We start from the raw sequence: 27,519 nt of genomic DNA, 5'->3' as shown, positions 1-27,519 counted from the left end.
CTGTATCAGTCAGCACGTATTGCTTTCCTCCTATCATCTATATAACGAACACATACTTAGACTTACCGATTAAAGTCTTGATTTTGACATTTTTTCTATATTTAAATTCTTGATAGACTGCTTTTCATTTCATTGTTTGGTCTTAAAAAGCCCATCAACCAATTACAGCACGTTACTCCAAGAATTGTTGCGATAAAAAAAACCAAGTCATCTTGGATAAATCTTTTAGAGATACATAATAATAGATCATTTTCTAAACTCCAGCAAATCTTCTTTCACACTGCCTCGTAATGCTAAGCCTTGCAACACCAGCCCTAAAACCTAGTCACTCACTTGCCCCGGTATTTGAACTATTTCCAAATAATGGCCAATTTTCACATCCCAAAACGCTGAATACGCAAGTAAAAAATATCATGATTCATTATAATGAATGAAGAAAACAGGAATTATGTTTACTTTGTGGAATAAAGAAACAAAATCCCCCCCAAAATAAAAGCGCTATGATTGCCATTCTAATGCTACCACAGTCACAACACCATATTAGTCTATAAATTCACCATGTAATTCTCCACGGAAGGCTTAGCATCTATCGCTTCCCCCTCCAGACAAACAGTTGTTTACAGTGACGGTCACATGTTGAAAAGCTGGCTGCTTGCAGAGCTTTCCAGCTTCATAAAGTCTATCTGGTGATGAAGCACACAGGCATCAGCAGGTTCACTTTGCTGCTGGGACCTTCCTGAAAGCCTCTAATGGAAGTGAGCGCACAAAATCCATCGATATAGTGCAAGGAAAAAAAAAACACGAACCCAACCCGCACATGCATTACTGGCCAGATAAATGGGCTTACTGGATGTGGGTGTGGGAGATATGAAATGGAGAGTAAGAGAGAGAGTAGAAAGAGGCTGAAGGTCTTTCTATCCATTTATATTTGATTTTTTTTATTATGAAATCTAAATTACTACATATTTAATCTACTGTGAGGTTGCATTTGTCAATCACATGGCGAGTTTTGATCACTTGCCGAAGATGCTGTGATTAGGAGAAGAAGAACAGCTGAACTCTGGGCTGTATCAGAGATTTAAGTGCTTCCTAAAATCACCACTAGTACCAATAGGAAGGCCCTCTGCTGTGATTTACATATGATGTTGATTGGGACCAGAATCGCTTCTTCATTTCCTTTTATTGTTCCTACTCTCCTCTAATATCATCCTGATGAATTTAAATGATCTGCATCTATGAATTTGTTACCACATTATTCTGCCGCTTGTGACTCATCAACCAGCCGAGCTGCAGAGTATGTGTGTGTGTGTGTGTGTGTGTGTGTGTGTGTGTGTGTGTGCGTGTGTGTGCTTGAGTAAGTTCACGGGAGTGTTAGTGTGTGTTTCAGGTAGGAAATAGAAGAGAATGCATTGTGGGCACCTGTGTCTAATGGGTCTAAGCATGCATGAAGTAAAAGAAGGAGTGGGATTTGAGCATAAGCCAGTTTACAGATAGGGGGTCTGCCTGCACCTGAGGCTCTAAATGCTAATGCTAACATGTGCTAATAACCCAGAGGACCCCAATGGAGCTCAAGGACGGGGAGGTCAGACAGCTGGGCTCTGTGCCCACGAGTGAGTCACCTGTCCTGGGATAGAAGTGAGCCTCGAGCAAAGGTGGATGGAGCGTGGAGGCTATAGCATTTGCCAGACAAACAACAGGGAAGACGAGGCATGACTCCACATTGTGAAGAGCTTCAGGGCCGTTTCGAAAGTAGATTCTGGCTACACACACACACACAGCTGGAGCCAATGGCACAGTAATGAGAGTAGGAGGACACTCCTCAGGAGAGAGGTGGGCCCTTCAGCCAATGCTCAACTCCTAATCACACACACACACACACACACACACACACACACACACACACACACACACACACACACACACACACACACACACACACACACACACACACACACACACACACACACACACACACACACACACACACACACACACACACACACACACACACACACACACACACACACACACACACACACACACACACACACACACACACACACACACACACACACACACACACACACACGGAATAAGCTCTCTGTGCACCTCTGTATAAACTAACCAGGCATGCTACTCAGGAGGACTTTACCAGTAAACTCCTCGTGTCACAATCATGCAAGCAAAGAGGAAGACTAAAGTGCAAGGGCACGAGGAGAGAAGAAGTGGAAAAGAAACGATCAGGACATTTTCATGATTCAGGACACGTCACATTTACATTTAAACGCATTTAGCCAACAGCTTACACGGGGGGTAAGTGCAATTTTTCCGTCTTGGATGAACATATTGCAGGACGGTACACATAAACAAAGCCTTGAGGGGACACTGTGTGGATGTTAAATGTATCTTAATAGCCTGCAACTTCATCAAACATTATTGCTACTAAACACGGAAAGTGGGAGAAGAAAACAATTTGCCCAGCAAATAATAGACGCAGTTCTGAAAAGTGTTGAAGTTAAATGGTTTCCTCTTCCCAACACTGCAAAGCTCAGTATTATACATCAACATAATGAGTGCCATTAAAAGCAAACATGCACACATGCACTAAAATATCTACCAGTGAAGCACCATTCATAGAAAACCACCATCGGAAGGAGATGACTCAGTAGGTTTTATGAACTTCCCATCATTCATAGCTCGGTCAGCTCTGTCCTGCCACTGAAGAGACGTACTATGATGATGAAGGTCAATATGTTTAAGGCTTACTTTTTGTAGGCTCATTTGCAGCTTAACTGGACTGTCAGCAGTGAAATACAGCCTGTATGTAATCTTACATTAAGCCTTCATGTTGCAGAGCCTGACGATGAAAAGAAAGTTGGTTTGGTTTCATATTATTGATTTTTCTTTCACTTACAGGATGTACTGTATGTTCTGTGGGAAAATTATGAATATTAAATTTAAGTTATTTCCCTCACTGAGTAATTACAGCGGTTAGATTTAGTATTAATCAATATAAATCTGCTTAAGAAGGGGAACTAGATTATTTTTAGTGCTTATTGTCCTGAATCAGACAAAAGCCGGTTGGGCTGTTTCAGAACAAGCGCTTTCCTGGAGCAGAAAGAATGGCTGGACCCCAGAGGTTGAGCCCCGAGCAAATCCATCATGGAGAAGTCACTGTTACAGTCTGGCAGCGAGCAAACACACCCCGGGGAGGCAGGACAAGCCCGGCATTACTGATGCCCCTGAGGGAGGGCCAAACCAAAACTGGAATGACCGATGCAACCCAGGGGAGGGTAATCGAGTGTGGTATGACTGATGCATCGTTCCGTCAGGTAAGGAGGAAGTAAGGCTACTAAGGATGGCTTAACAGATACCACAAGTGTTTCAACTCCACTGTTAAAAGTTTACTATGTAAAGAAAGAGGAAGAGTTTCTGTTGAAGATACAAATGCATGACGGAAGAAAGGATCTGATTCACTCATTTGGCCGTGAGTTGGTTACACAAGCAAAAGAACTTGATAGATAAATAACTGAGAAAAGGCGGGAAAATCATTCATGACTAATGCTCTGTTTATCACTCCCTTATACACTTCATTTTTCAGTAAGTCTCATGCTCTCTATTCCTTTCCACTTCCAGTTCTACTTTTCTAAGAACAAAGCCAGACATGCAAATCCTATAAAATAAAGTAAAAAAAAACCCTGCACACTGATCACGCTTTGGCAAAGACGAAAGGCAGAAAAGAATGAAAAAGAACCGAACACACGCGATAGAGTAAGAGCCAAGCACTTAGGAAAGAAGGGTTTATGGATTAAGAGTGGATTAAGTCCAACTGCCACATGTTTGTCAAGGCATGATTGATGCTGGCGAGCAGTCAGAGCATTAAGTCTCTCACTGTCAGATCTACACAGCTGGTTCCCTCTGCCCCTCTCACTGACAACGGGTCAATGCTGTGCAACACAACAGGGACAGTAATGATCAAGAGTTGCACAACATAACTATTCCACCAAAAGTCAGAAGTTTATTTTCTCTTAGGTGAAATCCATAAAGCTCAATGATCAACACAGGTGTTTTTTTTGTTTTTTTTATCAGAAATTACAACATCTTGTGACAGTTTATCTATTTTGTCTTGTAGTTGAGGTGTCCGTGATTTCAAACAATCTCTCTCAAGAAAGTTTCACCCACAAAAATATTCCCACATGTCCCCAAATGAACCCCCCAAAAAAAACAGTTTTACCACTCACTTAAAAACAACACAAAACATCATCTTCTTCTTCTTCCACTTTGCTAGTTTCTGCTGCATGACTACAAAGCCAAAACTCCCTTCAAAGGGTACAATCTGCAGACGGAAACATAAAGCGTACACACACACACGCACACACACACACACAACACACCATGTCATGTTCTGGAAGAAAAGATGCCAAAAGTGCAAAAAGTCAAAAAGTCAGGCTGGTTTATATTTAAAATGCCAAACTGTGTGGAGGTGACTGATTCTCTACAAACAACATCACCTCAAACAGAATGTCCTGACAATGATCACATGAGTATTGAGTAAAAAAACAAACAAAAGAGGAAAAACATTAGATGAGGTAAGATTGGCTGCTTTAAGACGGACAGTTGAACTGAAAAAAAATTCCACTCAGAAGCAAAAACTTTGATGTCATCTGCTTAAAAACAAACACAATTAACAATAATAATAATAATAAGCATAAAGCAGACTCATGCATAAAGAAAGTAAAATCCAACAAAATCCCACATAAGTAGAACTTAAAAAGCAGGTGTCCATCAGGAGAAAGAAGGAAAGAAATAAAATTTAAAAAAAAACAGAAACTCTCAGTCCTGCAGCCAGCTTCTCTCACTCTTCAGGTGACCACATACCTTGCAGAGTTTCTGGTAGCGGGGCGAGGAGATGGCCATCCTCTGGAGCCTGTGTAAGAAGACCACCACTTTCTGGAGGGAGGTCCGGACCATGGCCATCATCTTAAGACTGCTACAAGTCTGCAGCAGCCTGCTCCTGGTCCGCATGCTAGCACTGCCCTACCACGCTCATATTGTTCTCCCTCTCCCTCTCTCCCTCTCCTCCCTAGCCTGCCGTCCAGACCCCAGCCAAGCTGACGTGATGAGCACACACACACACATGCACAAAGAGAGAGAGAGAGAGGAAAAAAAACTACACTCACGCACACTCGGCAGAGTACTCAGCTCAGCATGCCCCCATGTTTTGTCACATATACACACGCGCAACACACAGAAAGTACTCAGTTCTCTCTCTCTCTCTTTACAAACACTCTATTTCTCAGCACTCAGCATGCACACACAAACACACACACAATGTTGCAGGCGAGCAGGACAAGACGAAACACTCACTTTCTCCTCCACGCGGACATTCACACGCGCAACCCAACCGCGGAAGAAGAAGAAGAGAATCACACCAAACACTTGTGACGGCACCCTGCAGAGTCAGAGGAGGGTGACCAAGAGAAAAAGGAAATGATGGAGAAGAGGAAGGGGAGAGTGACACAAAAAAAAAGGGAAAGAGAAGCAGAGAGGAAGGCACGAGTTGCACTGGATGAGAAGAGAACAGGAGAGGAGAAGCTGGTTCTAACGCGGTTCACTTTTTACTGCCGGTGAGCCGGAGAGAGACAGAGAGAGAGAGAGAGAGAGAGAGAGAGGGAACGAGTAAGAGTAGGAGAGAGAGAGAGAAAGCACAGAGGAGAAGAAGGACAGAGGGAGATCAAAAGCGGCGGTGTAAGAGACGACAAACACTGCCTCCACCGTGAGGGGAGAATGACATTACGCGAGGCAACAAACAGATCAATGAGAGAGAGACAGACAGAGAGAGGCAGCGTAACAGAGCGAGAGAGCGAGCGAGAGTAACAGTGATAGAGGGAGGCTGAAGGAGAGCTAGGTGCACTAATGAGATGCACACACACAATACAGTTACAAAAAGGGAGGATTTATTTCAAGACTAGAGACCCTGGAGGTAAACATACCATTCATTTTCTGACTTGGCAATTTAATGAACTGGCAGTCAGAGCAACACTTGCCGGGTAGAATCACGACTCCAATAAAAGATTAGTAATTGGATTCATAATAAAGATCATTTAAGGTCAAAATCACAAGCCTTGACAGCATAAGAGGTAGCACTTCAATAAGAAAAATCCACACAAATTGCTGAAATTAAATTAAATTAAATTAAATTAGGCTAATACATTTGTTTAAAGTTACAACCATTCGCAGATTAAGGTCACATAATGGTGATTAAGTGTATGAACCCTGAAGAAATCCAGACTCTGCTGGCAATGTAAGGAAACAGTTACTAAGGTCAATGTCAAAAATCACACATGCAATTACCACTTACTGCCATAGGTGTCGCCAAAAACAACAAAACAGATCTGCAAAGCAGCTTCTTTAAAATTCTAATAAGCGTGTTTTACATTCACTATTAAAATCAAAAATGACATTTGTTTAATAATATATTTGGATGAATTTGGAAAATCTCCGTCATCAATGATTTCCAGTCTATTGACAAATGGACATAACAACTGGGATGTCCTCCATTGGTTTACGGACAATTGAGTTTAGTGTTTTGGATGTTGCTTTCTTGGTTTGGTCCCAGACGTGACCAGATTTGGATAAAAGGGTTGACACTATTTGAGATGTAATCTAAATGGGAACAGCTTTTGTACTTTAACACTGTGCTATATTGAAGGATAAACTCAGGTAAAAGCTCAAGTGAAAAGAAAGGCCATTTTCTGATAGACTTTATAATTGTACTCCTTTAGCATGAGTAGCCTCCTGCTGGCTGTTAGCAAAACTGCATATATGAGGCAATCCACTGTTTAAATCCACTTCCTTCTTCTGTCACAAAATATGAAATTTGGAGAAGGACAACTGAGGAAAGTAGAGAAGTGGGAGAGAAGGTAGGCAAGAAAGGTCAAGGTTAAAAAAAAAAAAAAGGCTTCTAAGCCCCTTTTTTTTCCCGGTGCAGAAACCGTCTAAACCTTCAGAAAATGAATCACACAAGTACCAGAGTGATGACATCCAGAGATGCAGCAGGAGACGTTGGATAATAAAAAGAGAGTCACGTAAAATCAGAGTAGGTGCACAATCAGCAGAGATTATCATAAAGCATCAGCTCCTACAGAGCTTCTGACCACACAGTGTTACACACAGGTGGTTATTTTTCAGCCTATTCATGTTGCCTCTGACTCTCTCTGTTGACTTTTATTTGAAGTGCTGCTAAAAAAAAATAAAAAAAATACTCTCTTTCTTTCTCCCGACCGCAAGACGAGAGGCATTTATTTGAAAAGAGGATGAAAACCTCTGTATCACCCAGGAGCAGCTCGCCTCACATCGACTGTTCCCCGTAAATATGAGTCATACATTTAAAATAAGCACACGCTGACACATAGAGTACTTGTTGTGGCTCTTCAGTTTTCAATACAGCACTTGCTCCTATTGCATTGTCTCTTTTTTACAGATAAACTCCAAATCAGGGAGGATAAACACACAGATAAATTCCTTTAAACCGACATGCAGATTACCCTGCACACCCAGCCTAGAGTGACTGTCATTTATCGACAGGCTCATGCACACACGGTCACTGTGAAAAGGGGATCATGATGAGCTTATTGAAGGGCTCTGTTTAGACAAGGTTTAACTGGCTACAGCATCCGTTTCACTCATTCCACACAGCATCGACTCTGCTTCACAGGAAATCACAAAGCAAGAGTGTGTTGTCAGCTCAGTCATAAAGGCGCTGTCAGTAGCAGGTATGCACTATAAGAGGTTGTAGGGTGTAAGTACTTACTGCTCACCCTGCTATTGTCCACAAACACACACACACACACACACACACACGCAGGTACATGTTAATTGTAATGCTGAGAGCCGAACGTGAAAGTTTCAGCTCCATGTGCTTGATACTTGATTCCTTTACTTTTCAATTTGTCTGCATATCTATTGTGTCATGTGACCAATACATACATGTACCACATACAAGCTCTCATTATAGTGAGCTTCTCTAATTATACACTACAAGAAGATTGCTTATGCACCACTATTCACAAGTTAATCACCCCTTCAGTGTGTTTGATTTTAATGAACTACTGCACACCTAAATACCCTAATGAGCACAGCACAGCTGCTCCTCCACAAGAATGCATTTACACTGAATTTGCTTAAATTAAAAAAAAAAAGAAACTATTCTCTTATATAACATAAAATTAGAACACAATATTAAACAGCATATAATGCTTTGATGTATTTCTATCAAATGACCTGTAACGAGGATGAAATAATCATGAAAAAAGTATTAAAGTACCGTAAACCAATTTAAATGTTTATATGAGTATCATGGATTGAACCTTGGAAAGTGAGTCATGGAAAAGTCGAAAATGATTATTACGAAAGGTCTGCTAGCTTTGCTCTCGTCAAAAACCAGAAATCAACCTTCAAAAGCTCTTCAGTTGAGAGGTTGTTTTTTTTAACCCACACACAAACAATCAATACAACAGAATTTTGGATCTACAGGGAGTTTGGTGCTAAAATGTTTCATTCAGGCGTTTCTTTGATTGCTTTCTTTTGCACGATGGTTTGCAAATCACCTCATGGCTTTAGCAGTACTTCAATGACAGACAATCAAATTACAAATTTAATTCAAACAGAGATAAGGCTTGCTGTTCAACCCGTTATGGTATTAAATGCTAGGCTAAGCCAAATAAATCAGACCCTGACTGTTGCCTCATATCAAACAGACAAACATAATATGCGTATCAATATTTTCACCTCACTGTCAGTGAGAAAGAAAAAATAAATATTTCTAAACATGTTTCAACTTTCAAATGGACAATTTGTGTTGGAGAATCCTGTGGTCTAGTCCAGGGGTTCCCAAAATTTTCACCGACCCCAAATTAAGGGTGCCAGAGACTGGTGACCCCCACTGACCCTGGAAGTGGTTAAAGCATTTAACGTGGCGTACAGCCGCACTATCCAAACAACAGCATTAGAACAACACAAAAAGAAAACAACAGCCTGAATATAATGATATTATATCAGTGTGACTGTGTGCATTTTTATCCATAAGGACACCTACATTGTTGCAGTCATGTGCAAACTTACACCATTACAGCAAAACTTGTTTTGATTGTTTTTTTTTAAATCAGCTTCTACATTTTCAGGAAAATTCACTAACATGCTCCGTTTGTTTTCTTCACTGTGCCCCACCACTCAACAACTATGAGTTTAATATGAAAACAGTCAGTGTGACAGCGGCCTGTGGCCAAATTTGTGATTAAAGTAACTCGACACTGAAAAGTGGCAGCACAGTCATCGTGAGTTAATAATAGAGTTTGAGAGACACACACAGTCTGTTTCATTATCCCACTTTCTAGGCCTGAGTGCAATCAATGACAATCTTTACACCGTACTCAGAAAAAAAAAAAGATTAAAAGTCAAACAATGATGGGGCACTGGTGGCGCAGTGGTTAGAGCACACGTCCCATGTATGGAGGCTGTAGTCTTCCAAGCGGGCGGCACGGGTTCGAATCCGACCTGTGGCTCCTTTCATTGCTCTCTCTCTCACATAAAAGGCACAAAAAAATATCTAAAAAAATAAATAAAAAGTCAAACGATGGCCGATCCAGTTTGGAAAGATGCACAGATATGTTGCGGCTCTAGATGTGATCTTCTAACTGTAACTTAAATCAAACTTCAGCTCTTTTTTTTTTTAAATATCACTGACCACACACTTGACCTTTGAGATGACCCTGACACACGTTTTAGAGATAAAATATAATAGTAGAAAAAAAGAATGTGTCGTTTTCCACTTTTAAAAAGGGCTCATAATGAAACAAATAAAGATTACAATAACAGGCAGATGATGTATAATTATACCTATTTCTTTCAAACTAAAAAAAACTTAATCCAGTTCGGTATCAACAATGAGCTTCAAAATCTCTTTGCGTCACATTTGCAACGAGTAGATTAATTCTCAGAAATCTCTGTGCGCACTCATGTTGTGACTCTGTGAATCACTTTTTCCTCTAACCTTGGCCTGTATAAAAATATTTTAACACAAACGGTCGTAGAAGCACCGTCGTATTCAAGAAAATGAAGGATAAGACGTTGTTATTGGATGGTGGCGTTCGATTCTAGGAGAGGTATGACAATGCAGCATTTTCTCAGCGACAAGGACATAGATACACACACTTTGTGTCAAATCATTTGGCAAAAAAAAAAGGAAGTTGTGTGAATCAAAGTACTTCAGTGAAGAATCTGAGAGGGCAAGACCGACAGACAAAGAATGTAAAAGAAAAAGACTTTTAAACTTGAGCAGGATGTCAAAAAAAGAAGATGATTGTCTGTTTGATCTTTTGAAAGGTTAAGGTGAAGCGGTTTTGGGTATTAAAATGTTGAATAAAATATAAGATGATGTGTTTCAACAGGTCCCTGCCAAGAAGTCTGGGTAAATGACAAGCTAGTGAGTGCAAACACCCACAGATGCACACACACACACACACACACACACACAGACACAGAATTCCTAAGCAGCATAGGAAAAGAGGATCAATGAGCCGCGCTTGATGCATACAAGCACTCACCTGCCCTCTGTGTGCCCACCCACTCACACACCTTAAACAAGCAGCTTACACACACACACACACACACGCACACACACACACACACACACACACACACACACACACACACACACAGCTGCTTCTTTTCTATTGGTGAAGGATACATTAATGAAGGATGACACTGAGATAATAGGCTAGCACCTGTGAATAGATTGCATACACACACTCTTTCACACACGGTAACCCTGTCTGTTTTTTTTGTTTTGTTTAGCCCTACCTCCAGTTGTAGCCTCAGCTCCTTGGCGTGGGCGGAGTCCTGCGACATGTCTTCCCTCTGGGAGGCGTCGGCCAGAACGTTGACGGTCGTCTCTGCCTCCTGGAGCCATTTGAGGAAGGACTCAAGCTCCCTGAGGGACATCTGCAGGCCCTTCAGGTCACTGTCCAGCTGGGCGTGACGGTCACTCGCTCTGTGGATCGATGGTTCAAGTGTAAGACTATGCATCAAAAAAAACACTCAAATAGTTTTATTGATGTACTTAATATGTTCAGCTAGGAAAAGTTAGCCCCATTGGGATGCTGGTTTAATCTAAGTCATTAGAGCAGGCCGGCATATACAGAAGCCAATGCCTTGACACTGTCAAAGTTGACATTTTCTTTCACAGTCTTTACACACTGTCATATCCCAATGATGTTCCACTTGCTGTGAATTTATTATTATCACCTCTTTAGCTTTTTCCTCTCTGCTGCGTAAGTCCTCTTAAGTCTTAACAAATCAGAAGTCTGCTAAAGACAAATTGCTGAGCTTAAAATGCTGTGATTGACCAATCAGAATTAAGAATTCAACACAGCCTTGTGATAAACATGATAAGATAGAGACAGCAGTTATCAGCCCATCATGCAACCCAATTAAACCATGTGCACGGGTTAATAGGTGAGTGAATGATCACCTGTTGTTGATGCTGTTCCATGCAGCATTGTGTGCGTCTGCGACCTCTTTGATCCTACGGGTGTCGTCGGTAGAATATTCCTGGAGAAGACGACTGGACAGCTCGTTGAAGGCCCCGACTGCAGCCTGGCCTCGGCCCAGGTCTTGGAGGAACGCCTATAAAACGATCAACACGGAGGCATTAGGATCATGGTGACACTGAGAATGTGACAGATGTGACTCAGCCTGTACGTGTCACTGTGAAGGGCACTGCTCACAGCACTGTTTTTTTTTTTGGATGGGGGGGCTTGGTTTTTTATTTGCATGCACTGTTTTTCTCTATTTATTGTGCGCTGGTATCTGCTTGAGTTAGATAAATTGCTCTTCAAGAATATTAATGACCTATTATCTAAATTAAGCAGTTAAATTAAACTTCAGGCGCTGAAAACAAAGAATTTTGTTTTTGTACCACTAAGCCATCTGACATTGGTGTTTTAACCTCGACTTAATTATAAAGTTTACATAAGATTCAACTGTTATTCATGAGGCTAGAATATTATTTTAAATCAAGCTTCAACAAATATCCATATTTGACCCCCAGGCTTCTGTTTTTCTAACAAAAACAGGTACACTACATGATGATTCCTGATGGACCATTACTCCTCATTACAAGACCACACAAAGCAGGAGCAGACATGTGTATCTGACATGCTGGATTCTGTTAAACTCAGTTGCCCTCTAGTGTTTGATTATTGTAATGAGTCACACACAATCATGTGGCTTAGTTATTTCCCAGAAACTCTCATCATTTCTAATTAAAATGATGGATGATGTGGGCGGATGGATGTTATTAAGGTTCATAGTGAGGCTACAGAAAGGTCATTTATTCATTCCCACCTTTTACACACCTATACAGCTGTACAAAGTAGTTTTAGTAATTTATAAAGTTTGGTTTGGTTTAAGAATTTCCTCTCTATTAGGAGAATGAGCAGACAAACTCCCATGAGTACATGACTCCCATGAGCTCACTATAATGACAGGGACACAGAAGGACAGGCATGAGACACACAGAGTACATGGAGATGAAGTTTAGAGGTGAAACTTTCTCCCTAACCTTGTTGTCAGCAAGCTGTTTAGTCAGGGGATCTCTGGACTGCTGAAGAAGGTTGTGGAATCGTCCTTCGTTGTGCCCAATCACAGCGTTCACCTCCTTCCTCTGCTCCTCCCACTGGTTGCTGTGGCCAATCATGTTGTCCAGCTGCTGGAGCCGTGCCTCGACGCCATGCTGAGTGCTGTCCCACTGGCTGCGTACCCTCTCAACTAGTGACACAGATAGATGTGTGTACAAGAGAAGGTCACTTTAAATGCAAAAGTAATGAGGGATCTTTAAACACCAGATTTTTTTGTGATCACTGTAAAACACAAAAAAGATGTAAAAATAAAAAATAAAAAAATACACTCATCATTTTCTATATTTATTTAAAGATTTATTTTTGGGCTTTTTGTGCCTTTAATGGATAGATAGGAGAGTGGATAGAATCAGGGAGAGAGAGTGGGGAACGACAGCCTCCATACATGGGGCGCACGGACTAACCACTGCACCACCAGCGCCCCACTCATCATTTTCTTAAGCACCATAGGGAAAACTGAATAAAATGAAAAAAAGATACTTTGAGTTTGGGCGCCAGTAGCCTAGTCGTTAGTGCACGCAAACTATACAAATATTCAGATTTGTAAAGCCTTCAGGAACACCTTGCATTTACAGGGGGCTATAGTCCTCAAAGCAGGCAGCCCAGGTTCAAATCCGATCTGTGGCTCCTTTCCTTCATGTCATTTCCCACTCTCTCTCTCTCTCTCCCGGATTTCTGACTCTATCCACTGAACTATCAGTACAATAAAGCCACAAAAAGGATATTTGCTCCAAAGTTTCTTTTTCTCTTTTTGGGCTATCTTTCTTTTGATTAAAACTCAACAAAACTTCATCACGCAGCCTAAAGTACTTTCTAAGGAACTAATAGACAGAAAACATTTTCAGAGTTGTTCAAGAAAAATGCAGTGAATTAAATAAAATGTTAGAAATATATGAATTAAAATAAGAAAACTGACTATTCAGCAACTTCCAAGTGGGAACATCATGCTTAACACGTACGTTTTTCTGTAATAGATGTGCGCACATCCAGATTGGAGGTTTTGTTTTTGATGTTCTGTGCCAAAGTGAAAATGTCTTCAAGTTGCGGGTGACGCTGTTCCAGGTCACTTTTTGTCACCTGTCAGAAAAATAGATACACACACACACACACAGTCAGACATACTAGAATATTGCTCAAAGAGTTTTTATTTTACATAATAAGCTGCCGACTGTCACACACGACACCCTATTGCTTACCTGAAGCCGTCCCATAGTGGTCCTGATCTCATCCGTGTCCCCCACTGTCACAATATTAGACTTCAGCATCTGTGTGATGAGCAGGAGCCAGTCTGCCAGCTCGGTGGCCGTCTCGTTGAGGTCGGTGGGTGCCACGGTGTCCGGCGTGTGCGGGGTTTGGTGGTGGGGGTCCATCAGGCTGGCCATCTGCACGGCTGAGGGGACCACAGACACTGGAGAAGTGGTGAGGGGAAAGAAAAAGAGCATGGGAACTCAGGGGAAGCAGTGTCGACATATTGAGAGTTCATTAAAAGGAAATGATGCAATGAGCGTTAAAAGATGTTGGAGTGAGAGAGGAGGTGCTGTCAAATAGCTCTCCGAGGAAAGTGGCATCACACTAAATCATGATGAATGAGGCACCAGGGTTTGTTTTTTAGTGTTGCACAACCAGGACTTTGTTGCTCACCTCTTATTTGTTGTTTCATCATGCATTTCCATGCTCTACATTTAGCTGAGACATTCAGAAACGAGCACATATTAGCCTCTCGTACTAGTGCATGTTCATATTACCTGTTAATGTTCTCATTTTCTGTCTCTCATTAAAGGGCTCAACACCTCATTAGGATCGTGTTGAGACTTTTCATCAGCTAGTGAGGCAGAAAGGAGCGAAATCACGAGTTTTAATAAGTGCATTTCCTCAAAATCTTTACCCAGCTGCTGGTGCTGGACGACCTGCTGGTGCTGCATCCACGGGGAGACGGGTGGCTGGAGAGAATCCCTTAGTCGAACATCCAGAGCTTTCCAATCACCCGCCAGCTGCTCCACCTCACTCTATACACATGAATGTATGCACAAGAAAATACAAATAATCAATTAAAAGCACAAAGAAACAGAGAATATTCTCGCTTTATAAAACAGCTAATTACAATTTAATACAACATAGAAAATAAAATGAGCTAATCAGAGGTAAAGCTGAGGCCGAGACCTTTTCCTGAGGCAACAGCTGATGTTGTCTCTGTAGATCTATAGAATGAGCCAACAGATCCTCCAGGTCTCTCTTCCTGTCCCTCATGGAGGCCTCCAGAGCCTGCAACAGGTGTGATCAGTTTAGGTACAACATAGGTGCAACATTTTGTGTCTGAGATGAATGGCTACATCAGTGAGGTAATGTGTGTTGTTTCTTGTGACATATGTACCAGTGCCTGGCTCTGGTTCAGTCCTCGGGTCACGATTGTCTGATGTGTGACGACGACCCAGTCAGTGAGTCTGTTCATCCGGTCCTGGAACTGGGCGTGACTCTGCAGGTTGGCCTCCACCTCCCCCACTTTGTCCAACAGCTCATGCGTCACCTGCAGAGGAAAGGATGTGTAAAGATGAGGGAAAGAATTAGAGAGTAGGAGAGGCACAAGAATAGGGACAAAAAAAAAGGAAGGAAAGGAGATGATGTGGCCTGTAGGATAAATGTAATAAAACTCAAATGTTAACTCCAAAAAGATGGTTTTGGGGAACTGGTTTAGCCCAGTTGGTAGAGCGGATGCCCCATGTGCAGAAGCTACAGTCCTCGTTTGCACTGGTTGCAGGTTTGACTCCTGGTTCTGATGCTATTTGGTGCATGTCATCCTCCACTTTCTATCCACACATTTCCTTCCTCTCCTAAGCGGTCCTATCTATTAAAGCCCTAAAAATAACCTTAAAATAAGTTCATTTTCCCTTTCAGCAAGACAAAACTCTGAAGTGAGCAGGATTATTAACTAATGAAACCCTATGTAAGAAGTTGTAATACCTCTCTCTTCATTATCTTGTTTTTATTATTTGATTTAAAAAAAAAAAAAAAAACATTTTCCTTTTTTCTTATAAAAAATAAAATAAAATAAAAACATTATTACTTGAAAAAAAATGTTAGACATGGCTTGGATGCAGTTGGTAAGACTCTCACCTTGCTCCAGTTCAGGTTGATGGCTCTCAGTTTGCCCACATGCTGGTCTCGGCTCTGAGGGCTCACACTGGGACTGGCCAGGATGTGGGGGGCGTGTTTGTTTAGCCATCCGAGGCGTTCATTGTGTGCATCCATTTCCTCTGCGAGGGCCTGCAAAAGAGAGGGGGAAATAAAAGGCCCTGACCTTTAATGGCACAAAGATGGATTGATTTGGTGATGTATTGACAAAGGAGGGCACAATAAGTAAAAATGAAATCAATGAGGTATATTGTGAAGGTCAGCAGCACAACACAGAGTTCCTCCATATAGCAAGATAATATGATGTATTGTACTTTCTTCAATGTGTCTCCACAGGGGAGGAGACTGGCTGAGGTTGTTGTCAGGAAGGAGTGCAGACTGAAAACATTGAGGCATTGTATTTCCTCGATCGAAGTTGTTGGGTTTCTGCTTGTGATTGGCAGCAGGGAGCTTACTTGTCAGTAAAGTGAAGCAGGCAGGAAAAAAAAGAACAAATAAGAATCCTACACTTTTAGAGCTGACCATGAAAAACAGCTGACTCCACCAGCCTCTAGATCAAAACGAAGAATCTCAAAGGATTCACACTAACTCGAGCGTGTTTGAGTTCCTGCCGTACCTTGAGCTCTCGGAGGTTTTCATCAGTGGCGGTGACAGGCAAGGAGCTGACAGCGTTTTCGGTCTGCTGCAGCCACACGGCCAGCTCCTCGCGCCTCCTCTTCATCTCTGACAGGGCCGGATCCCCTCCAGCCAGTCTGCAAACACAAACACACAAACACACACTTTCATTATGTTCCCAGATTAGGATCTCTATTTCCCCCGCAGGTTGCAGGCCTAATCCTGAATTTACATTTAAATTACTGTTATAGACTGATTGACCACACTGATAATGTTAACCTGGCAAACGCTGATAAAGAAAAATAAGGTTGTTGATGTTTGCTACATCTTACTCTGAAAACCAAATGTAATCTAGTCACATCAATGATAAGAATATGACCACATGCCCTTTCAATACATATGAGGAGGGACATCTCGTGTTTCCTAGTTGAGGTTACCTGCGCTGTCGCTCAAGGACTACGCGATTGACAGCTCTCCAACGCTGACAGAGGATGTCTAGCTTCTCCTCGAGAAGGGATCCATCTGGAGACGACAGCTGCCTGGTTATCTGCTCCCCTGTGCGGGTCAGCATGGCCATGACGGGCTGGTGGCTGGCAAGGCCTTCCTCCAGCTCCTGAAATACATACAATTGAATAAACGACAGAAAAAAAAGGTGGAAAAGAGGATCAATCAAACAGCATAAACCGCATGACTTAGGGCCAAATCCCTCTGCTCAAGTCCACCGCTCCAAGCATATCTGTGATTGACACACTGGTGTGATTTATAGCCAATCACGATTTAAGCTGCCAAAGCTCTACTTCCACTAAGAGAGATCTAACTTGCCAAGACGGACCTGTAAAGTAGGGAGAGTGCTTGTAAAGGCCGCTAAAGGGTGAGTCAGCTAATTTATCTCTCAATTCTCAGCCACTTGATCCCTGGTCTCTATCTCAGAAACAGTGAAAACATGCGAACGAGTCGGACATAATGGAGGGAAGCGCAGACTTTTCAGATCCCACTGATGAAGCTGTTGATGGTGCTAATGCTGTCAGTGTTAATATATAGTGGACATAGAGATTTTAATTTCCCAAACAAGGACGAGAATGCTGCTAGGATAATTAAACAGAGCAAAATGAGAAGCACTTTCTCATGCTACTCCTCAGTTTACTTGTCTCGTTTCTGGCTCTACGTAATGAACACTTTAAAGTGCGGTGTGTATGTTTACAAGGGACATTATTGCACCCACTTCTTTCCCTCAAGGGGAACAAATGCAATTATCTCTGTAACATTTCCCACCATCGAGCTGCTTACATTTCAAACACATTGCCACAGCAGCCTTTGGAAGGTGATGATCGTGCTTTGAGCTAATAAAACATGTTAGAGGGTGTGGGTTTATAATGGGAGTTATTAGTATTTATTATCATTATGATGCAAGCAGATGCAAGTTTTCTAAAGGGCCATAAAAACATGTAAAAAATACAAGAATTTAGAAGAAATTTTAATAAAGCTCTTAACCTCAGCATGAGGACGGAAATATATAAATAAATCATTGTTATTTAAAGGATTATTTTCTCTATAAGACTTAAGCGCATTGTTAATTGCTAGAAATAGACAGTCCTGTTTCAGAGGAGGACGCTTCCTTTTAAGAACTTTTTGACGTGATATTTGAGGAGTTTTCTCATTTCAGTTGTCCCCAAACGGTGTTATTTTGTTCTCTTTGCGTCTCTACTCTTGTCCTTGGGTCTTTAAATAATAATTAAAATAATACATTGTCGTACAAATTCAGACTTCTGTGTGCTCCTCTGCCCTTCACTGACCTCCTGATGTTGTCGTGCAGACTCCAGGTCCAGCTGTCCGTCCGGGCCTACGCTCTCAGACAGCAGTGTTTCTGTATCACTCAGCCACTGGCTCATGTCATTCATGTCGCAGTGGAACTGCCTCCACTCTTCTACAGCACGGTCATAGTTCCTGCAACACAACAAGACGCAAAATCATTTAACAAGACATTAACCTGGAGGAACTAGTAAAGCAAGAGAAACCTTTTTCTGTATTAATAAAGGCTATTATGATTACTGCTTCAAGTCAAACCTGAAAAAGCCTCCCCTTTTAGTCCACTGACAACTTCTGCCCACCATTACACCTCTGTGTCATCAAAATTGTAGATGAGGGGATGGAGGCGTACCAGTCAGTCAAGTCTTGAAGAGGTGATGTGTAATGGGCTAAAGTTTTTATCTTCCTCACCTATCTATCTATATATCTATATCTATATCTATATATTGCCTCTCTCTTATAGTTTAACTTATTTAGTAGACTTTTAATTTGAATGATTAACGTAGAATCTGGTTAGATTTTTGAATGATTCCTCCTTTAAAAAAAATCTAAATATACTGTTCCTAATTTATATATTTCCTTCTTCAAAGTCAAGTGGGCCTATTAAAGAACAGGGTTTGAAAGTAAATAATTGTTGTCTCTTATGATAATATAGCACTAACCGTTTGTGAAATTCTTCATTTGAAATGAGGAAAGTGGCTCAGTTGACCTCTATGAAACGCCATAAATGTCAACACAACACCGGACAATTCAAAACGCATCAATGAATAAATCAGCACAGACAGAGAAGCTGATTACTGAAACTGCTAATATAAAAAGCCGATCTTTATCACACTGATGGTCCGCGTGAGGGTTGTTTCCTCTCACAGCATCGCTCGTAGAGCAACAGATCTGATCAGAGAGACAAGGCAGGGAAATAAGAAAACTGACTAAGTGCACTTCATTCTTTTGTTTTGTTTATAATGGCGTCCCCGGGTTACGGTGATTAGAAACTGATTGAATCAGCATTCGTTTGCAAACTACAAAATTAGCTTACTCATTTATTCTTGCATGTGGGTATAGAGTGCTCAGCAAATGAAGACTGTTTATGCCTAAGGAACTGTTGTGATGGTGGTCAAGGTCACCTAATGTGTGTGTGTGTGCATTCCTAAGTGTGAATGAGTGAGTGGATATGTGAAAAGGCATGAGAGTGTTTGAGCCTAAGGGCTTGTTTTGATAGTAATCAAGGTCAGTGTGAGAGTGTCGGGTGTTGATTGTGTGTCCTGGTCCATCTCTTAAATTGTCCATGTTGTCTCCTGATGAGCTGACAGCTTGCATTAAACATCCCCACAGCTCCATGTATATTTATCTGATAATAGCTGCTTGTCTCCCTGTTGCCACTGAGAGATTATTTTCTAATTTGAGCACTACTTCTTGCAGATGCGATCTGTTGCTGCACGTACCCCTTGCGGTGGTTGTACATGCGGTTGATGCGGTCCCACTCCGAGTTGAGCTGCACGAGGGCGTCTCCGATCTGGGCGACCTCGGCAGGGTTAGCGTCACAAACCACGTCGGGCTGCCGCTCATGGATCCCTGTGACATGCTCACCGAGACGCTCCAGATTGTCTTTGATATTCTGTAAAAATACAAATACAGGAAAGAGGTGGCAGAAAGATAAGCGAGGGAAGGGGAGACCACTGATGATAAAGTTGGCAAAAAAAATTTCACACAGGGGGAATGTTGCCTGAACGTAACAGGAAAGACAATTTAAATGACTCCATCAATGGCAGCAAATTATCTTAGACAGATAAATTATTAAAATAATTTGCTGATCACTTCCAAAGAAAGGACATGTTGAATCAGGTCCTATTGACCTAAACGCTCCTGTGAGAAACTGTCAGTGTGTGTTGATGTCCAAGCCCCTGTAGTGTGTACAAAGCCGTACCTCTTACGTCTTTGCTGATCTCACCCTTCACTTGTAAACATGTTGTGTTTTATGACCAAAAAAATTAAATCCTTTTAGTCCAATGCATCAATCATTTGGAATCTTTGCAACTGAAAATGTAAAAAAAATAAATAAATACAGAAACTGCAGTCTGCAGCTTTAACTCCCCACAGGGGCTTTAATAATTTATAATTCTGAGAGATAATCTTAAGGTCATTTTAAAAATAGTAGTCAAAACAAAATCTTGTTGTAAGCTTTAAAAGTTTAGACACTTCAACCTCCCCAAGGTGTAAGGCTAGCTTCTGTTTTTTATTTCTACAACGAACTGATATCAGCAAAATAAGCCTCTATATTGTTTTGTCCTGTTAAACTATGCAACAACTACCTTAAGAAAGCAAAGTAGGCACATGATCACAGATCATTTCTGCTGCAATATCAGCGTTTGGGCATTTGAGAGAAACCCACCCTCAGCGTGTCCTCTTGACTTGAAAAGTCCTCGTAGAGCCCCCCGCTCAGCTCAGAGGAGTTCAAAAGCAGCTCGTTGTCGGCCATGGCGAGGAGCACTTTATTAATGTCCAGCAGGTAGTCTGAGGGACTCAATGAAGGAGCCCTGCTACGCTTTGGTGACGACAACTCCTACACCACACAGGAGCAGAAAGGAAACACAGGATAGGGGTGAGTGATAACAGAATGACACACTTTAATGAACTTACACTACAAAAGACACAACCAAGTGCTTCAGTGATTTCATAGTTAGCATCTTTGTGTACTTAAAACATGCTTGTGTGAATGAATCCCTCACCTCGGCTTGTAACTCTCCTGTCTGCTCTGTGACTGTTTGAGTAGAAGAAGACTCCACAGAGACTCCCACCTGCCTGATCCGTACCACCCTCAAGTCCTAAAACAAGAAGAGGAACATACACAAAATAAAATACAAACTCTCCTATATATAAGCCAGGCTAAAGAGAGACAAAACTTAGCCTTTGATGCTTCTTACCCTGTGAGTGGAATACTGGCTTTGAAGCCGGAGCAGCAGAAGCCTCAGCTCCTCCGTCTGACCCACGTCTGAAGTTTGCTGCAGCAGTTCTTCTCCTCGTCTCAGCAGGTCCTCCACGCTGGCTTTCTCCTCGTCCATCTGGTATAAAAAAAAAAAAAGACACGGGACAAATTCAAAAACGTTCACAACAAAACAGCGTTGAGAATGGATGTGCTGCAGACACTTCACAGGAAATGTACATTTTAAAACAAAAATCCAAGCATCCTGATTGTTCGTGCTTGTTAAGGCAGTGAGTTTAACATCATAAACTTTAATGATACAAATTTCATTCAAAGCTTGTGAGGCCTTGTAATGCCTAATCAAAGCTTGTCTTATCGTGGCAGCTTGAAATAGCCTCCATTCTTCATAAAGAATCTCATTAAAATCAAGCAAGGAAAGAAAATGTGTTTGTGTGTATTTTCAAATGTCTCTGGGAATTTGCCAGAAATGCATGAAATGAATGGAAAAAAGTAGTGAGGGCTTTGTATCCTTTCCACATTGCTAAAACATTAGCATTACTGTTTTAATCAGTTTTCATCCGTCTTCAAAGAAATTAATATAAAAGTGGAAAAAAAGGGTGCAAGTAAGAGAGGACCCTGTGTACCTTGTCATCATCCAGGACGTTTCCTGGTTCCTGCTGCTGCTGCTGTAAAGCCCTTAGCGTGTCCTGCAGCTCTGCCTGAAGGTCTTTCTCTTTACTGTGGACCGGAGCCTCAGTGGGACGAGTCTGATTTTCACTCTCTGTTTGGACCTCCTGCCAGTGAATGACCTTTAGAAAGCAGCAAAAACAAACCCAAGGTCAAAACAAAGCAAAACAAATGTCTGCTCTGCGGCACTCTCTAAATCTTTGAAGCCGATTTCAGATTCGCTTTAAGAGCATTATGTGTGCTCGCTTCTTGGTAAAGAAGCTGTGTCAATGGTTTAGCTTGAAGATGTGCTTTCATAGTACTCACTCTTTCTCTTACCTGATGAGGTAATTGCTGGTTGAAGTCAACACCACCTGACTCCAGACTTATCATCATCTGAATGCAAAAAGACAAGAAACAGAAAGAATGACTGCTCAGATGTGCCACTTACTTCAATGAGAGTTAAACTGTTTTTCTCTGTTCAGCAAGATTAACTCCCTCTCTAGATCCACATTAGTCAAGAATATAAAGACATTTTGCTTGTTCAATGCAGTGATTTTAGGTTTACATTGAGTCCGTGTCATTTTACCTTGGCAGTTTTGATGTGTTGGGACATTTTGTCGAAGTTGCCGTTGAGCTCATTCAGTTTGGGCTCCACCACGTCTCTGCAGGCGGGCCCCCTGCTGGTCATCAGGATGATGGCCTGGTCCTTGACATTGTCCACACGCAGACTGATGTCCTCCAGCTCCTCGAACATGCTCTGAGGACAGACGGCACACGGAGCAGCTGGTCAAAGAATGATCTGTCAGCTTGTGTTTTGTATCAGCTTCTCTTTTTGCACTGCACGGTGGTACAGCCATGATTCAGCTACGCACAGCATGTACTTGTCAAGGTTCAGATGCCCAGGCAGGCACCAGATGATATTCAATGTAGACGCTCAGTTTTAATTGCAAGAGAAAGTGAAGGGCTTGTAATTCAACTTACCTGTGGGAAAAATATTAATTACATTTATCATTTAGCCACCTTCTTTTCTGCTTTTTTAAACTTCTCTCAGGGCTTACCCCAATGAGGTAAATTTGGTGAAGAACGATGTCGTTAACTTATTTTCCTAAAAGCTTATTATTATGCATGCTTCTTTGAAATTCCAATTAAAACTAAGGATTAAAAAGTCCTGCTGCGACAGAAGGGATGCAGGTTGAATTAACCATGAACATCAAGAAATGACTGATCACCTCAAGGTAACAACAGAGGGTTTACTCGATGGATGACTTCCACAAAGAAATCCTTAACTTCTGTTAGATTCTTCTATGCTTGTACTCAGCAATGTCAAATTTAAATCTCAGTCTCAAATCAAATAGAGCAGGGCCATTTTAATATCACAGTTTTCTCTCTCTTTCTTACCTCTACCACCTGCTCTCTCTCCGTTGAGCCGAGCCGCTCGGCCTCGTCCAGGTGGATCTGCGTCTGGTACAGCCAGGTGCTGATGTGGGCCAAGTTCTCATCAAAGATTTCCACTTCACTCTGGTGACTCTGAGCACATGATAAAAGAAGAAGGTCAGTGTTTCTTTTAGGAATTATTCACTTTTACTGCTGTTAAAAGTCCTGTGTTTGCCTCATTTTCTACAGAGTCCAAAACAAAGAATAATGTTATATCAGAGAGTTTTCTGGAACCTTTCCATGACTCGTTGTAAGAAGACACATTTTACTCTCTAGTCCAAATGATAAATATATGTGTACTAAAGAGATGATCTGCATGTCCTTGTTTTTTCTTGCTATGAAGGTTACCTCTTGGCATTGCAGCTTGCACTTGACTTACAGAATAATGAGCGCATGTTTTAATTGGGGTTACAAACATAAGAAATAACCTTGTTAAATAATTTTTTCAGATTTCAAATGTTGGGAAAAGGCACTTTAAACCTCAGCCAACTGAGCCTGTGTGTCTGAATTTTTTCCAGCAGCAATAATTGAATACATTTTAATTACCCTAAAGAATTGCATACTGAATAGGCACAGCTTAAACAAAGTAATAAAAGCAGGAAGAATTCTTGTTCAGGAACATAATGATGAAAACTTAAAGCAGGTGGGAGAACCGACTGACTCAGAGAACATTAAATAAACAACACAGCAACTCTTTATTTATTTAGCACTTGACTATATAAAATATTTGCACTCACCAGCACAGCACTTAGCCAGTCCTCGGTCCAGGTGTGGACGCGGCCCCAGCTTTCATTGAGACCACAGACTTTGTCCTCAAGCTCGGCCTCACTGCCCTCCACCAGAGTCTGCAGACCGGCGCTGGTCTCCATCAGGCCGGACAGGTCGGCTTTACGTCGCTCAGACTCCTTCAGCAGGCCCTGGTGGGGGAGGAACACACACACATGCACACACATATACGTAAGATGCAGCGTACAGAACATTAAAAGAAAGCTTATGATGCACACACTAGTGAATACCAAAAACATGGCATGAATTACAGATTGCAAAGAGCTGAAAGATAAAAGCAATCCATTCAAAAACACAGTGTGGTACCATCTTCCTAAATTTAGCTGCGTCTTCACTTTGAAACTTTAAAAGTTAATATGCATTTACTCTCTCTGCATACTGCTGTGTTCTCTTACTTTGTAACCACAGCCGAGTTTCATGTGTAATGATGTTTGAACGGGTTCAAAATCACAAGAGAACCCAGGGAAATATGTTCCAAGATGTGATAGAATCTGAAATGTTTTTTTTAAATAACTATCAAACTTGCCCATTTATATCACAGACCTTGTCTGCTCCAACAAAAAAAAAAGCCCCCCGGCAAATCTGATAACAAAATGCTGCTCTGCTGTCAGGATAGAATACATTATCGTTCTGACTTATCTTACCGTAGATAATATTTTCAGATTAGGAGAATTTGATTTAATTTATTCTATTCTTACTGCACTCGGTCGGACCACTAAGGGAGGGGTGAGGGAGGAGGGGAGATGGTGCGCTGAGGGAGTTCTGTGTGGAGAGACTGCAGTGCTAAAGTGAGACATCTCCTGTATTGAAAGAAGCGTGTTATACCTCTTGTGCACTTACAGCAAAAGTGCTTACTCTCTTGTCATTGTTTTTCACATATTGCATGAAGGAGGCTGAGACAGAGGAGGTGCTGCTTAGTTTTAACTTAACATTTTGTCTGTTTTTTCAACTTATTTTCTTAGTCAAAGAAAGTATTCAGTCTGCAGTCTCTGACGAGCAGGGGCTTTAGCTACACACGTCTCCCCACACCAAACCTAACAGAGCTCAACAACAGGGCCATCACACGCATTGCAACCTCAATAGAACAGGACATCGCTCATCCACTGAACACCTCACCCCACTTCCCTCAGGACGGAGGTACAGAGCACTGAGAAGCCTGATTCCTGCTGTCATAGCGTCCCTGAACAAAAGGCCAGAGTGGGAACTCTCGATTATTGTTAAACTATGGTTTGTTTCCCACAGTTCTCCTGTTTACATAATCCAGGCACAGTAAACCTTCAGAGTTAGAAAGACAGAATCTTGCTGTCCTTGTTCTCCCCCTAGTGGCCAGAAGCAGAAGCACGTCACTTGCTCCTGCTGAAGAGACTTGATGAAAGGTGTGTACAGTTACTTACATTAGCCCATGCGATCTCAGCGTCTATGTCAGCGGGCATGTCTCCACAGCTGTTCTTCTGCTGCAGCTCAGCCTCGTTGATGGTCAGCCACTCCTCCAGGGCGGCGCTCTCCTTCTGAAACTTTTGAGACAGAGACAAAGCTTTTTCCAGGTCCTGCTTGCCCTCCGTTACCTGGAAAAAAAAAAATGAAAAGAAACGTGGTGCTGCAATTAATCCAACATGAGCTTTGTTAGTTTGTTAGAGGGGGAATAAGATTGTTTTCTTTAACTATCATAATTTCTGAATTACCTGAGCACCCAGGTCATTGTAGAGCAGTTTGAGTGCAGTGAGCTGTTCGTCCATGGCCTTGGGGTTCTCCGTCTGCTGTTTCTGCACAATCTGCCGCCCTGTTTTTATCACCGTCTCTACCTCCAGCTTCACTTCACTTAGCAACTTGTATAGTTTCTGTAAGTCATACAAAAGGAAAATATGCCTTTATGACTGATTGTTTTTTAGGGTTACATATCCATAAACATGCTTTCAGAGCATGCAATCAACTCCAAATAAAGTATTTGTTATTTATTATTTTGTAAAACAAGAGCTTGAGAAAGTTGTAACTCTCACCATGCAACCATTGAGGTGGGGCTGTATTTTTTCTGGGTCCAAATCCCTGACATCCAGGATGTGCAGTTCAGCCTTGGCCCCATCCAGGACTCTCTTACAGTCCAACATGCGCTGCTCAAAGTTAGCTGGCTTCTGAAACAGCTGGTACTTTGTGGAGATCTCTCTTAGCTTTCTCTGCAACGAAAAAAAACGGAGAGGTTACTTCAGTTTGCCTTTTATTTCTATTTCTACTATTTTAAATGTCAAAAACGATGTCTTAAAAACACGGCAATAGAGGAATAACTGTTCGATGAGAATCTTGGACTTCAAAAAGACTCAAGCAGCTTGTTAATCTTCATTGAACTCAAACCTGATGTAACATTAGTAGAATTTCTTCAAACTTCTCCTTTCACTCCTCCATGCATACAAGATCAGAATTGTAAAAGAATTTCTAGTATACATTCAAATGTTGCGGATTAATCGACAGAGGGAGAAAGAGCCTGTCATCAGTTTCTCTGCAGTTCCTTATATTCTCCAGTGGGAGGCAGTGTTACCTGAAGCTGGTCCAGCATGGTTCCACCTTTGGCAGCTTTGCTGTCACCAGTGGAGGGAGGCAAGTTGGCCACGTTTCTCCTCCTCATCTCTTCCACTGTGAGCTCGTGGGCGGCGATCTCTGCTCCGATTGACTGAAAGAAGAAAGAAAATAAACATTTGCACTAAGAGATTACAGACCTTAAAATTGCATTAATGCAATAATGAAGCCTTTATGTGTGTGTGTGTGTGTGTGTGTGTGTGTGTGTGTGTGTGTGTGTGTGTGTGTGTGTGTGTGTGTGTGTGTGTGTGTGTGTGTGTGCGCATGTTAGACTGTCTCAAACTGTCTTTATCTACTTTCTTTAGACTTCAGAATGATCTTGATTTTGGAGCTTGATTTTAACAGTTTAACATCCAATTGTAATTGTGTGTTTATGTGTGAATACCATGTGTTATTACTGTTTTTTCCATAGGCACTTAATTAAAGGGAGATCCTTTAAAAATATTAAGACTGTTCTTCCTGAAGTAAGAATCCATTACGTTTTGGTGCTTCCCTGCATGTCACATATTGTCTGGTCACTCCCCCGGGGGTTACTGTGAGCGTTTGTGCAGATGTTTGCTCTACCTGTGCCTCCTGTGGCAGCTGGAAGGCGTCGATGCGGTCAGTTAGGTATGAGGTGAGTGTGTGGTCCAGCTGGCTCAGAGACTCCTGCAGCGTTTGCAGCGCCTGTTCGTTCTCCTTTAGAGTCTGCAGCTGCTGCTCGAGGCTGATCTGTCTGTTCACCGCCTGGAAAAAACGATAAGTCATGAGTTTAAGAGCGATGTTTAGATACTCCAGATTCATACGACTAATGGGAAAGTTGTGTCTAAAAGCTGGCGATGAAAAGCTGAATAAAAAGGCTGGAACAAACAGGATAAGGTGTTTGTTTACATTTCTCTTGGGCAAGACTACCGG

At 41.8% G+C, this 27,519-nt stretch overlaps 1 protein-coding gene across 8 annotated transcripts in view; it reads right to left on the bottom strand.

Annotated features, from left to right (window-relative positions):
* The window catches only part of utrn (utrophin), a 180,616-nt gene that overhangs the window by 106,047 nt on the left and 47,050 nt on the right, over positions 1-27,519 (bottom strand). For 6 of the 8 annotated variants that reach the window (XM_020632857.3, XM_065963756.1, XM_065963760.1 and 3 more), the window contains 26 exons: positions 27,190-27,351; positions 26,588-26,719; positions 26,055-26,228; positions 25,740-25,895; positions 25,452-25,622; positions 24,009-24,188; positions 23,236-23,364; positions 22,424-22,594; positions 22,162-22,230; positions 21,813-21,977; positions 21,170-21,307; positions 20,975-21,070; positions 20,638-20,808; positions 19,691-19,863; positions 18,236-18,386; positions 16,880-17,055; positions 16,444-16,579; positions 15,810-15,959; positions 15,070-15,222; positions 14,859-14,960; positions 14,584-14,704; positions 13,895-14,106; positions 13,658-13,775; positions 12,623-12,828; positions 11,531-11,685; positions 10,861-11,050 (listed from right to left, as the gene is read on the bottom strand). In XM_020632857.3, the coding sequence (XP_020488513.2) occupies positions 10,861-11,050; positions 11,531-11,685; positions 12,623-12,828; positions 13,658-13,775; positions 13,895-14,106; positions 14,584-14,704; positions 14,859-14,960; positions 15,070-15,222; positions 15,810-15,959; positions 16,444-16,579; positions 16,880-17,055; positions 18,236-18,386; positions 19,691-19,863; positions 20,638-20,808; positions 20,975-21,070; positions 21,170-21,307; positions 21,813-21,977; positions 22,162-22,230; positions 22,424-22,594; positions 23,236-23,364; positions 24,009-24,188; positions 25,452-25,622; positions 25,740-25,895; positions 26,055-26,228; positions 26,588-26,719; positions 27,190-27,351 (3,957 nt within the window). The remainder of the gene's footprint in view (positions 1-10,860; positions 11,051-11,530; positions 11,686-12,622; positions 12,829-13,657; positions 13,776-13,894; positions 14,107-14,583; positions 14,705-14,858; positions 14,961-15,069; positions 15,223-15,809; positions 15,960-16,443; positions 16,580-16,879; positions 17,056-18,235; positions 18,387-19,690; positions 19,864-20,637; positions 20,809-20,974; positions 21,071-21,169; positions 21,308-21,812; positions 21,978-22,161; positions 22,231-22,423; positions 22,595-23,235; positions 23,365-24,008; positions 24,189-25,451; positions 25,623-25,739; positions 25,896-26,054; positions 26,229-26,587; positions 26,720-27,189; positions 27,352-27,519) is intronic. The other 2 variants (XM_065963757.1, XM_065963758.1) reach the window with 1 other exon arrangement.

Source organism: Labrus bergylta, chromosome 15 (assembly GCF_963930695.1).
Source record: "Labrus bergylta chromosome 15, fLabBer1.1, whole genome shotgun sequence".
Lineage (NCBI taxonomy): Eukaryota > Metazoa > Chordata > Actinopteri > Labriformes > Labridae > Labrus > Labrus bergylta.
Note: the sequence above shows the minus strand (reverse complement) of the source record. Positions and strands in the feature narration are given on the sequence as shown.